At 47.8% G+C, this 13,355-nt stretch overlaps 2 protein-coding genes and 1 long non-coding RNA gene across 8 annotated transcripts; 1 reads left to right on the top strand and 2 right to left on the bottom strand.

The window, feature by feature from the left end:
- Positions 1-120: 120 nt before the first annotated feature.
- tspan14 (tetraspanin 14) lies at positions 121-6,675 on the bottom strand. Of its 6 annotated transcripts, XM_061837347.1 has the most exons (10): positions 6,297-6,634; positions 5,499-5,585; positions 4,527-4,607; positions 3,672-3,722; positions 3,439-3,585; positions 2,765-2,935; positions 2,559-2,684; positions 2,397-2,447; positions 2,210-2,323; positions 121-488 (listed from the first exon to the last, which is right to left on the bottom strand). In XM_061837347.1, the coding sequence occupies exons 3-10, from the start codon at positions 4,605-4,607 to the stop codon at positions 423-425; spliced, it is 807 nt and encodes a 268-aa protein (XP_061693331.1). In that variant the 5' UTR covers positions 5,499-5,585; positions 6,297-6,634; the 3' UTR covers positions 121-422. The 6 variants fall into 6 exon arrangements, with proteins under 6 accessions (XP_061693331.1, XP_061693326.1, XP_061693327.1 ...); XM_061837342.1 differs by lacking the exon at positions 5,499-5,585 and having other exon boundaries at positions 6,297-6,675; XM_061837343.1 differs by lacking the exon at positions 5,499-5,585 and having other exon boundaries at positions 2,765-2,866; positions 6,297-6,675.
- An 882-nt stretch (positions 6,676-7,557) lies between these two features.
- Positions 7,558-11,847, top strand: prph2b (peripherin 2b (retinal degeneration, slow)). Its single transcript, XM_061837348.1, has 3 exons — positions 7,558-8,554; positions 10,646-10,892; positions 11,476-11,847. The coding sequence occupies exons 1-3, from the start codon at positions 7,974-7,976 to the stop codon at positions 11,668-11,670; spliced, it is 1,023 nt and encodes a 340-aa protein (XP_061693332.1). The 5' UTR covers positions 7,558-7,973; the 3' UTR covers positions 11,671-11,847.
- LOC133509897 (uncharacterized) lies at positions 8,387-10,703 on the bottom strand. Its single transcript, XR_009797461.1, has 3 exons — positions 10,573-10,703; positions 9,122-9,372; positions 8,387-8,525 (listed from the first exon to the last, which is right to left on the bottom strand). It is a non-coding gene; the product is annotated as an uncharacterized LOC133509897 (long non-coding RNA).
- Positions 11,848-13,355: the final 1,508 nt, after the last annotated feature.

Below are 13,355 nucleotides of genomic sequence, written 5' to 3'. Positions count from 1 at the left end.
CATCACAATATCGGCAGAGTCACAATGCGACGGTGACAATTAGTTGTGGACTTTCAGTTTCACCTCAAAGATCAGCCTTGACATCACAACATTATGGGAAATGAACAGGACTACTCAGTATGCGTGTATAAAAAAATGTAATACATGTAACAGTCACATTTAGTCAGCGCTTCAGGAATCCAGTGTCGAGGCAACAACAGTCCATCTTTGAAGATCTGCAACTTAATTTGAGTGCTGCTGTCACACACACACACACACACACACACACACACACGAGTAAAAGCCTGAACATAGAAAACAGGCATAAAAAGCTGCAGCTCAACTGTCAGCAAAGAGGGGGCGCTATAGAGCTGAAGCAATTTCCTTCTCCTTCGTCGTCAAGCACGCAGAGAAGAAAAGGCGGCAGTGCCCCGTGGACGGGTTCAGTAAGACAATCGGACTTTCTGAATGTCCGAGATGAGCGACCTGGCGAGGTAGATGCCCACCACCTGATGGAAGCGACACATACGTTACTTACACTGCATATGCTGGGGCCAAAATGGCCTTCACCCATTTATTTATTCATTCCCCCCTTTAATTTAGTGGTTTGCTTGGAAGAAAGCACACGCAGTCTCCCAATAAAGCAAAAGTACTTTTGGATTGTGTCGTGTATTCTGATTTGCTAAGGGAAAACCTGCATTGTGTTCTGGGTCCTGATTGGCGAAGGGCCCGTAGACCATTATGTCCTGTCCTGTACAGAATGCGCTCAGCTTGCCTAATTTGCACAATTGTTCAATTCTAGCAGTGTGGCTCTTAAGTGCTGAAGAGGAAGAAGAGGACAAGTGTTGAGAAAGACCAGGAGGGTGACTAACACTTGATAGCTTGACAATCATGGCTAAGGAACTTTGCCGAGTTGCGCAAGAACGGGACTCTTCGATGTTTCGTTCATTACAGTTAACAAACATAATCGAAGGTGGCATGTCTGTTTAGAAGATAGATAGAGCGCCAACAACGACCCATTAACTATGTTCTCCCCTCGCAAAAAAAGATAACCGCACCAGGGTGCTTCGGCGGAAAAAGACGCGACAGCAGAACTGCACCAAGAGGAAGGAGGAATTGGAAACTAGGCCTGAGTCCCGATTAAGAAGTTCTTGTGTGGCAAACCTCATCGATCGGTCATTAACGTTAAATGTGTTAGTTCTAAAAACCATAATATTGCTCTTCATATAGGAAAACGCTTACATGCGTTTAAAGTGGAAGAAAATGGATGTAGGGACTTTGATACACTTATTTCCCTAACAAATGTTATGGCCTCAAACAGGTTTTAGTCTTTGGTTTCATTCTAGAATAAAAGCAGTGTACATTTTTTTTTTTTTTTAAATCTCTGAAAGTTTAAACTTTACGAGTGTTTAAAGGAAATGTGAGAGAATGTTAGTCTGTCTGAGAAAGGCATATTACGTGTGTGGTTAGGGCTTTAACAGCCTTAAAACATTTATAAAGAGAAAAAAAAACCCATCCTGGAAATGAAAAAAAAAAAAAAATCACGCACTGTAAATGAAGACGAGCCAGTCTCCTTCCTGAGCGGTGTTATAACTGGAAACTCAGCATTCAAAGTACATAATGTAAAGAGTAATAAGGAATCATGTTCATTTACCTCTGGAGTCAGGCGACTATGCGAAGAGAAGGTTGAGTGTGAGAAGTGAAAGGCATCGTGGGGGACGGAGGAGGAGGCGAGAGAAAAGAGACGTACGAAAGAACGGACGCACGCAACTTCACTTCAGTAAAGGTGACGTAAGATGAACAAAATTGCAAAAAACGCAAACGAAAAACTCCCAAAACAGTTGTACTTTATCAATGTGCGCTAGCGTGTGATTGGGTGACGCTCCAGTGCCGAAGGGAAACTTCGAGCACCATGGATAAAGACTCACGTCCCTCCCAGCCAATGGGATGCCAGGAAGATGCTACAGTGACAGCCAATGGGAGAGCAACTCCACTTTACGCCACTTTCCAACCAAGATACAGAATGTTTACGTTTGGTGGAATTTGGGGAGTGCAAAGCAGCGCCTAGGTTTGCCTTTCGTATCCCGCATTTTCCTTCAAAAGAAGAGAAAATATTTTTACGGGGAGCCGTGTTGTGACCCGAATCTTTCGTTACCAGAGACGTTGGTAAGTAGCGGTACAACTGTAAATAGATAGACAAGACGCTGGACTTTGTGGCGCTCGTTCTCACCTGCAGCAGAGAGATGACCACAAAGACAGTAGCCAAGATGTAAAGATTTGCAGGTAACCAGTCCTCCAGGGCTGCAATGCAACCTTTCACGTAAATGTGATCCGACCACTCGGCCTGAAACGGAGACAACATTTTCTAGAGACAACTTCCGTGAGAATGGCGAGAGCAAAACAGAAAGTGACGTCACCTTGCGTTTGTTTCTCACATCGTAGCCACACTGAGTGTTCAGCACTGAGTCCTAGAGAGCACAGACGCGCGCGCGCACACAAACAAACGTATGGTCAATGTTGTCGTGATGTCCTACCCGTTGGGGGAAAAACGGCGCGATGAAGACGAGCAGCGCACTCACGGCAGGGTCGGCGATGCAGCAGGAGAACGGAACTCCGCACTTCTCTCTGCTTTGATGTGTTCCTTTACAGCTGAAGTAAACGTTGACGTCCCAGTCGTCGGGTTCTTGCGCGCCGCAGCAGTGATTCTGCAGCGCAAACAAGAACGCGGTTGACGCGCGGCGGCGCCGGCACAGATCCCGCGCGGCAAGCAGGCGGGACGGCTTACCGTGCTTTGGATTGAGTCGATCAGGTTCTGCAGGTCAATGTCGTCTCTGTACGCTTTGATGTTTGCCAGAAAGAAGCCGTTGATCCAATCTCGCACCTGACTCTGGAAAACCACAGCCAGCACGGCGACCGCCAGTTCCACGAAGAAGATCACGCCAATCACACCGGAAAACTGACCGCAACACACGCAAATGACCTTTGCATATTTGAAACGGAGACCTCCGCCCCGCTGCCGGCGGCTTCATAGTCTGACGACCCAGAGGCAGACTGAGGTCCGCCGGGTGGAGCGATACCATCCAATTCTTGACCAAAATATTCAATACCTGCAGCCTGATTCTGAATTGCAGTACTACTGGATGCATTTCTCATGTGACAAATAAAGAGAAAAACTGATCGTAGTCTTGCGCTTTTCCGACAGTAGCTGAAAACCGACTATATGGTTGTATATCATTATCTTGAGATACAATGGCCCGTATGGTGATTTTTTATTTTTATTTTTTAAGCCGAGCACTACCGCTAACCTACAGTCCGTTGAGACGGGCTCCAGTTCAGCCATGAGGCTTGTGAGGATAAGCCGTGGAGAAAATGGACGGAGAATATTTAAAGTTTTATCTTCAATGTACACAATTAGATGCGGATTCCAATGTAAATTCCGATGCTTTTGTTAGCACGTACAAACTTCAGCAGGCAGATGTTTTCTCGGAGCGCTCCCACACACCCCGCAAATCCCAGGATGAAAGTGACGACCCCCACCAGCAGCACCAACCAAACCGGGTCCAAACCGTGGAGACGGGTCACCTGCGTCAGGTCCAGCAGGACCCCCTGAGCGACAAAGGGGGGGAAAAAAAAAAAAAAAAGGAGTGGCGGTGATCTTCAGTGGACGGAACGGCGTGCGTCTCTCCCTTTACCTTTTCGCTCCACGCCCAAAAACCCACTGCAATGAAGACCACGCCGGCCAACTGCAAGACAACGACCCCGGTCACACGCAAAGACGACAACAACAATTACGCTGCTTACCTCCATCCCAAAGAGAAGGAGTCATCGATTACAATCAGCAGAAAAAAAAAATAAATATATATATATATATATATATATATAAAATCTCTTCTGGAAGTCTTCTTGAGTGAGTGACAATAATGAATGTCAGTAAGAATTTTTTTCACGTTTTCAGTCAGAAGTTCAGTCCACCACTCAGTTCGAATTGGAAGCCTATTTAGGGGCAAACCCGTCTGGGACCTGTCGCCCCTGGCGGGGTCACCCAGGGCAAACGGGACCTAACTGAGGAACCACAAAAGGCAGGGCTAACAACCCACTGAAGACAGTGTCGGTGGGGAGGGCTCAACACCTTTGAGGGGGCCCGGGGAGTCGGCCGCATCGTGAGCCGGCTTCAGGAGGTGGCTCTCGGGAAAAAGCTTGAAAATGGTGACCCGCTTGCATACATGCAGTTTTCAGCTATCGCCCAACCCCTACCATCTTTTTTTCCTCATGGAAAACGCTGATTGGTGCTATATCATTGCTTATTTGAGAATTTTGGAGGTTTAAAAAAAAAAAAAAAAACTTGGTGAAATGGGCATCAACTATTTGGGGGTTTTCACCTTTTTGCAGTCAGGCCCAGTCCCTGCATCACAAAATGTGGTCTACAGACTTTTTCTATCCATTGCGTGTCTGTGGGAAGCACCTGTTCAACCCGACAGGATGTGCATGACAACACTTCCTGTTGCAGGTTTGAGAACACACTAAAAGAGGAAGGAGAAGAAACTCACCCAGAAGATGATGTTGTAAGTGAACATGAGGTATTTGAAGCAGCAGCTGACCTCGGCGTTGTCATAGCGATAATAATACATCTGGTAAACAAACATGCATGGGAATAGGAATAATTATGACAAAAAAAGGCTTCAGGAGGGTTGCTGATTCATTTGTCCTGGTGGTTAACACTTTAAGTTACAAAGTTGTAAAGCTGCCGACTTTTTGGAGAAGGAGTTTAGGTCGCAGGTCAGCCCAAATTGTCTCGCCTGGAAATCGATGGAATCCATTAGGAAACGTTGACTTTTTGATGGTCAAAGTCGGCCAATTGCGAGGTTTCAAATGGGCAATTTTCTGATTGGTCAATGGAGGTGTCGGTTGGAGCGTCTCATTTGTGGAGTCAAACAGAGCTCGCCCATCGTCAGACTTACTTCAAACTTCACAGAATCCAAGAAGAAAAACACACATCACAAATCACACATGGAGTGGTGGCCAAATCTTTTGAGAATGACAAGTTTGCCACTTCAGTGTTTTTAGATCTTTTTGTTAGATGTTACGATGATATACTTAAGTACAGTGACAAGAATTTCCTTAAGTGTCAAAGACTTTTATTGACAAATGAAATTTAGACAAAGTGTCACTATTGGGAGAGAAGTGACTTCTTTGCTGGCCTTCTTGACACCGGGCCATCCCCCAAAAGTCTTCACCTCACTGCGTGTGGTGACCCCATCCCGCAGCTGAATGGAACGGTCTTGGCGTTTGCCGGACTTTCTTGGCCGATTGGACCTCACTCCTTAACGTTCTTGATGAGCCAATAAAAGGTTGCTTGAGGTGCAAGCTTATGAGGTTACTTACGTATCTTTGGCAGTAAAGCCCTTTTTGTGCATCACAATGATGACCACACCCGTTTCCTTGCCGGTAACCATGGTTGAAGAAGAAGAACAGGGACAATGAAAGAACGAGGAAGAACAATCATTTCAAGCACCACCCACCTTTTAAAAGCTTTTATTCAGATTTTGATTCTAACTCAATCCGGATGACAAAGGGATCTCAAGCCTTGTCCTCATCAACACTCTCACCTGTGTTCACAGGAGAATCACTGACATGAAGTTCATTTTCATGGTTAGTGGGGACTTTGCAATTCATTTCAATTCAACTTTCAGAACATCATGGAGTACTTTCAAATTGCCATTATTAAAAAAACAGGCAGATTTGTGGAAAATTAATATTTTTTGTCGTTCTCAAAATCTTTGGCCATGTTTTGATGAACTTGTGATTTTTTTTTCCATGCCAAAATCAAGAAACATCTTCATCTTTGTCAGAACCACAGAAAATCTCACCTAAAATGAAAATTTTAAAACGAGGTGGTAAAGAGAGTTCCCAAAAACGAGAAAGAAAAAAAAACTCCTCCAATGTTATGTTCATTAGTGAAATTTGGCTTTGAAATATTAAGACGTGTTTTGCATTGGCCACCAGCCTCCCCGCTTGTACTCCCCGGAAGGGCGCTGAACTCTCCGCTTCCGTGAACGTTTTAAAAGAAGAAACTCCTCCAACCCCCAACAGCAAAATAACAAACTTGGACTTTCAGCCCCCCCACCCCCACCCGCTGTATGACCAAGTGTCCAATATTCCCTTCCAGAACTTTCCATCAAACTTAGAATTTCTGTAGTTCTTGTCAAGATGAGTTTGTCTGATGCTCACCGGAAACAGCTAACGTTAGCAAAGCTAGCTGCCAACGAGAGCGCGTTTGAAGTCGGTGAAAGAAGAGAAAACGCCGTCATCGCTCTCACCTCTGTTGCCCGACACCAACTTTGCGAAAACCGGAGCAAATCTGCTTCTGCTGTCGGGATGACGACGAACGAACCTTTTCGACTTTTTGGAGGCTTCCTCACCCAAGAAAAAAAAAAAAAAAAAAAGTTGGGAGTCGCAAAAGAGTTGCCCAAGTCTACACTAGTGGACGAAACCCTACGCAAATAATGCGGCTGACGAGCATAACCACAACAACAAAACTGTCGTATTCGAAACGAATCTTCTGTCAAATTCATCAACAAAAACGAAAAGACGAACAAAAACAATCACGTCGAATACACTTGTTGCTCATCTTTGTGGCGCAGTCCAACGGCAGCAGGTGCCCGCTACCGTCACCGTGCGGATGGGAAGGTCGCCCACTTTTTCCGCTATAAAGCCGTGAAGAAGAAGAAGAACCCAAACCTGCGCAGCGAGCGAGCAAGAAAAGTTCCGGCAAAAGTTCGCGTTTTACACAACCGTACGCATCACAATGTACCGGCATCGTTAATGTATCTATCTATCTATTTATTTTTTACGGCAAGAAACATTGAATACGCTGACGACGTTGACCTCCCTAGTTTAGCGTCATAGTAGCCAGTTTAAAATGGACGTGTCGTATTTTACGAATACAATTTCAAGTTACTCCGTTTAGGCGTAGTTGATGGCGTAGTGGTGCACTCTGCCGCCCCGGGTGCAGGCAGCGTCGTTTCGGTTCTTCCTCCGTGAAGTGGTCTACAGTATGTGCCCTGCAACTGACTGGCGACCAGTTCAGGGTGTAGTCCGCCTGTTGTCTGCAGTCAGCTGTGATAGGATCCAGCCTCCTGCAACCCTAACTAGGATAAGGGGTGTTGGAACTTTTTCTTAAAATGGAAAATATTCAACTTCCAGAAACACAAAATAATACAAAGCAAGAGGAGAGCCTGGGGAATTTTATTTTTTCCAAAGTTAATTATTGGAATCTTATGGCCTGACCCATCACAGCTGACTCGTGGCGAAAGGGAGACTACACCCAGAACTGGTCGCCATCTAGGCACGGACGGCTTTTCGCGCTCACATTTCACACTGTTGCCGAGCGGGAAGTGAACCATTAGTGATCCCACTCTTACGTACAAATGCAATGCAAGTATCAGAGACCATCAGTCGTGAACCAAAATGGAGAAGTACGTTTCTTTCGGCTTGTCCCGTTAGGGGTCGCCACAGTGTAACATCTCAGATGAACGCTCATATTTGTTTTGCACAATTTTTGTGACTGTGTGTGTGTGTGTGTGGGGGTGGGGTGGGGGGGGATTACTATCAATGGAAGAATCGATTCTTAAAAGATTTACATAGTGACAGAGCTACAAAAAAAGTAAATTTGATTTGTTGCCGCAACACCGGATGGACCGACAGACGGACGAGTAAATGACAGGTAGGTGGGTGGATTTTCCCGCGATGGCCGTTCGCGCCGCCCACAATTAGCTTAAGGCCGCTTATGGGCTCAACTAATTGGCTCGGTGGCTTCCAAACTGGCGTCGGACACTTTGTGCCGCGAGCGGAGCCGTACAAGCTTCCCCGGGACTAAGCGGCTGACAACTTGTGAGCTCGTGGCCGCAAGCCATGTCGTGGCCCGACAGATGCGGAGGGTGAGTTAGCGTAGCCGCAAATTCCGAGCGCTAAGGTCGGTGTTCCGCCGCGTCAAGATGCCCTTCATGCCGGTAAAGTTCAACCTGCAGAAGCGGGTCAAGCTGGCCCAGGGTCTGTGGATCCTCTACTGGACCTCGGTTCTGGTGGGCGTCCTCCTCTTCGGCTTGGGCGTCTTCTTCAAGGTGGAGCTGCGCAAGAGAAGCGAGCTGATGGATGAGAGCGAGAGCCACTTGGTGCCCAACCTGCTGATCGGGGCCGGGCTGCTGGCCTGCGTCCTCAACGCCTTCGGGGCTAAAGTCTGCCACGACTCCCTGGACCCGCTCAAGTACTCCAAGTGGAAGCCCTTGTTGAGAAGGTTCCTGCTGCTCTGCTGCGCTTTCAACGTTTTGCTGCTGCTCCTGGCGCTGCTCTGCTTCCTCATGCAGTTCGCCGTGTACCTGACGCTGTCCCAAGGTCTGAAGAACAGCATCCGCTTCTACAAGGACACGGACACCCCGGGACGCTGCTTCATGAAACGCACTCTGGACTTGACGCAGATCGAGTTCCGCTGCTGTGGCAATGTCAACTTCAGGGACTGGTTTGAGGTTCAGTGGATCAGCAACCGCTACCTGGACATGAGCAACGATGAGATCAAAGAGTGAGTTCTAGGCGCTGAACCGGAACGAGCGATAACGGCTGAACAAATATGATGCTGATGATGATGATTTCGTGCTTTGGTGCTTGCTTGTAAATTGCACTCATCCCAGAGCTAATGAGAATGAGGTCATCCGAGGATGAAGGAGGATTAGAAGGAGAGAGTTCTCTTAAGTATTTAATCTGGCGCCGTGTGATCTTTTCCGACATGACAAGGTCAATGATGTCCAACCGCGCCCTCGCACGCTACCACGTCAACGCGGTGCCGATCTGGTATCCGATCTGTCGTCGGGGGTTACGACGGTTGAAAAACAGAAATGAGACGGCGTGTTTTCAGTGCATTCATGTGCCACTCGAGACCGGATTGCTTTTTGCTTCCACGACATTTAACGTGGACACGTCTCAACTTTTGCGTTTCAGATATTTGACTTGGGCCTTGTCCAATCAGAGTTGATCAGGCTGCTTTCACCTTTTTAGGATGATGTTTTACAGTAGATTTGTCCCGCTAATCGGGTCAGAAATGGGTCGCGGCTGAGAATCTCGAATGTTAAATGTGTTCAATATTTCGCACCCAAAATCTTTGCCTGTGGGAAAGCCAACGACTCCTGAGTCGCAACCCTGCGAGAATGGCGACGCCAGACTCCGAGAAGCCATTCGGGGGGCGCTAGACATTCGCTTAGCACAACACGCGGCAGTCACACCCGGATCGTAGCGTCGTTCCAAATGTCAGGCCGGCCAGGCGCAGGAAGCCGCGTTCGACGTGTCGCTCGCAGTAGTCCCCGCCCCCTTGGCGACTGGCACGCTCCGTGATTGGTCACTGATCTCAAAACAACAACAGAGAAGAGGACAGCAAGAAGATTATCTCTAAGTGTGTCATGTTCTTTTGTTTAATAAAAAAGAACAAGGGGCTGACGCGCTTTTCAAACGCAAAATGGCGTTGTTGCAGCACGCTAAAGCTGCTTTTTGCACGAGTTACGTAGCTAATGTGTGTTAGATCGATTTGCAGAGAAAGTCCACAGACATCTCTGAATTATAATTGGAAAAAAAAAAAAAAAACTTGTACGGGGAGGGAGGGAGAGCGAGCGAGCACAAGCAGAACCTTGTGAGGAGCGGAAGGTACCCATTTTTTCCTCAGTGGTTGATTTGAATTAAAAAAAAAAAAATGTTCATCTTTGAATTAAGATGAGTCTTTTTAAGGAATATATAATTAACCTATTTTAAAAACAATGTAATGACTCACAAGTATAAAAAGATTTGGTGGAACTCAGATTAGCAACACGAAATGTAACCCTAACCAGATTATATCAATAAGCGTTTCCTTACTTGGGTCTGATGTTTTTTTTTTTTTTTTTGCTCGCCACCCGAGTTTCGGGCTTTTAGCTGTGGTGTGCCCACTCCAAGGTTTGAAGTAGCGCCATCTGGCAACATTTCTGAGGCACGACGGAGAAACGGAACGTAGCCAATCAAGAAGCAACCTGATTGAAAACCAAGGAAAGCACCGTAATGAAAACCTTTCCTACCCGATGTCGTCTTTTTTTGACAAAAATCACTATTCTTCTTCTTCCCTTGTGATCACATGAGGTTTGTGTCTTTTGAGAGTCCATTCCGGATCAGCGCTGTTTGAAGCAGACCTACATTTCAGCAACCTTGCGGACTGCAGTAGGATCTTGTGTCACATGATCACAAGTGAGTGCCGTATAGAACGACGCACACGTCGGCGTATGCATCGCGGTAGGTACGTGTCCACGTCCGTTCATGCCTCCAACGGCTGAAAAGGAATCCAAAAGGGGCAAATTCCGTGAGCAAAGGACGTTCCCTGAAACGGTAGCTAAGCCAACAAAGCGCTACTTTGGTCTCAAAGAAACTCCTCAACTCACTTCGTTGGCAACAAGATGCAAGGAGAGCACTGAGCAAAATACAGTTCCTTAAATCCCTAAAATGTAGCGCCAAACATGCTACAAGATGGCACCAAAGTAATCTAGTACAGGGGAGGGGTAGCCCCCCCCTAAAAAAGATGCCTACCTGTGGCGTTTCACCGCACAGCGAATGACAGCAGTACGTGCAACGTGATGCCGTGCTGGCGTTTGCCTTGCAGTCGCGTCCTGAGTAACGTGGACGGAAAGTTCCTGATGGACAGCGTTCCGTTCAGCTGCTGCAATCCGGGATCTCCTCGACCGTGCATCCAGCACCACCTGACCAACAACTCGGCCCACTACGACTACGACCACCGCACGGAGGAGCTCAACATCTGGACGCGGGGCTGCCGCGAGGCCCTCTTTTCCTACTTCAGCGGTTTGATGACCAGCGTCGGCGTGCTCGTCAGCGCCACCGTTCTGCTGGAGGTGAGATTGTCGGCCGGCGACCCTGAAGCGCAGGGGCCCCTCCGGAAATTTTCGGGTGGGGTGGGTGAATATCTCAACGTGTTATTAGGATTCCCACACGGTTTCTAGCCAGGACAATATTACTGGCTTCAGGACACGCGCCCCCCGCACTACGATTGGGTGTCGTGTCCTTGGATTACTGGAGGACGTGCCCTCCCACACACACACACACACACACACTAATAAAAATAGGAAATGAGTTTGATTTAAATTGCACACATGTGCATCTGCATCTGCATCTCAGCCTCAGCCAGATGGCCCGATGGTAAATAAAGTTCGAGACCCCGGGCTTATCAGTGGACCGGCCGGCCGATTGCTCGAGAGAGAGGGTTAGGAAAACGTTCGACCGGAACGGAAGATGATTGATGAGGATCAGGAACTATTCTGGAAGCTTTAATCCCACTTCCCGTGTCCAGATGAGCCTCCCGGTGGCCTCAATGCGCTTCAAAAAACAAGTTTCTACTTGACTAACTGGCTAGCGGACAGAAATACAAGTGCCGTTTTCTCCAAACTTCATTCCACAACGTGCTTGTGTGCGGTGCAGTGCGCAGACATGGCGGGCATGAAGTACCTGAGCACGGCTTTGGAGACCATGGCGGACCCCGAGAACCCCGAGTGCGAGAGCGAAGGCTGGCTGCTGGAGAAGAGCGTCAAAGAGACGCTTGTGGAGGTGCTGACCAAAATCAAGACGCTGGGCAAGTCCAACCACGTCGAGGAAGGGGAGGAGGCCCCCACCTGAGGCCCGTTCCCGCTCCTGGACACACACTGTAAATAACACAACAAACTAAGGTTGCATTCACATCTTCTTACACGACATTTTTTTAACCTTTGTAGACAAATACACCCACTGTAAATAGGTGCACCACAAACAAGATGGATGAATATAAAACCACGTTCATCTCCCATTACAGTTTGAGTACGTTTTTTTTTTTTTTTTTTCTCTCAACTTTTGTAGCCAAACACACACACGCATGCACACGCCAACGTGTAGACCTTTTTCAAGTGACAAGTGTTTCTTTGCTCCTTCTAATATTTCTCATGTTCTGTTATCTTGCAGAGTTTAGTCCCAAAAGGTATAAAGAGATTATGATCGACATCCCGGTGTGTCGCCATTCTTTCGTGTTCTCGGTATATGCGTGTCGCACTGTGCGACTTACCGCGGCTCGGAAGTCCTCACTCGGCGTCTGGCTCGCAGTTCTGAGGACAGGGGTTCAAATGCCAGCCCCGCCCGTGTGGAGTTTGCACGGTGCTTGCGTGGCTTTTCTCCGCTTTCCTCCCACATGCCAAAAACACGCTTGCATTCACTGGACACTCTAAATTGCCCCGTCGGTGTGATTGTGAGTGCGACTATTGTCTGTCCGCATATGCCCTGCGATTGGCTGGCGACCGGTTCAGGGCGTGCCACGCCTCCTGCCGGAAAACAGCTGGGATTGGCTCCGGCACTCCCGCGGCCCTCGTGAGGATAACCGGTGTGACGGTCTGAGCGCTCCTGGTGCTGCAAAGTCTCTTTATGAGTAATGCGCGTGCGAGTATATTTTTGTAAACTTCTGGCCATTCTGAAACATCCCCATCCGTGCTTCAACATGTGCCATTCGACAACTGGTTACCGATGAAAGTCAAACCCAGGGAACGTACATTTAGGCGTATATCTCTTTGTAATCAACTTTTGTTTTAAGGTGAGGTTATAACCTATGTCAGCTCAAGAAGGGGAACGATGAGACCGGGAGATTTCCCAGTAAGCGTCTGCTACGTACCCAGAGTTCCCCTGCGAGTAACGCATGCGCATTCATCACAAGGAGACTTTTCAGCACAGGGGACCGCTCAGACCGTCACACCGGCTCAGAAAATCGATGGAGTGGATGGATGGATGATTTGTACAAGATTCATTTTGTTTTTCTTTGCAAGCAGTGTGAGGAGGCGTCCCCTGCGCTTGACAGGCCGGCGGCTTCTTCATCACATGACCCACGCAATCCCCAATATGGCCACCTGAGAGCAGTCTCTCCCACTCTCAACTTGCAGTGGCCCAATTGGGCCCGAGCTGACCCGTGAATCGCTCATTTTATGGCTAAGGCACATGAGTGGCCAGTATTGGTCAACAGATATGCAAATACTACAGCGGGGAGACACGACGACAGCCAACAGAAATAGGACAGCTAACCCAAGACAAAGTCGGCAGCATTTTGCAATGGAAATGAACGTCAACGGTTCAAGACGTTACTGGCAAGAAGATGCTGGAATAGCTGCTAGTTTTAGTTTGCGTTGTCCAGAAACACCTACCTGCGGGAAGGTGCTGAGCAGGACGTGGAGGGTCCAAGACGATTTGGAATCCTCTTGTCTTAGTTCTGCCACTGTGCAAGTCAACAAGGGTTGGGTACGGTGGTAGCGACAATCTTTTCAGCCATTTTGATTGTCCGTTGCCGTCGG

This window comes from Syngnathoides biaculeatus, chromosome 12 (genome assembly GCF_019802595.1).
Source record: "Syngnathoides biaculeatus isolate LvHL_M chromosome 12, ASM1980259v1, whole genome shotgun sequence".
NCBI classification, from domain to species: Eukaryota; Metazoa; Chordata; class Actinopteri; order Syngnathiformes; family Syngnathidae; genus Syngnathoides; species Syngnathoides biaculeatus.
Note: the sequence above shows the minus strand (reverse complement) of the source record. Positions and strands in the feature narration are given on the sequence as shown.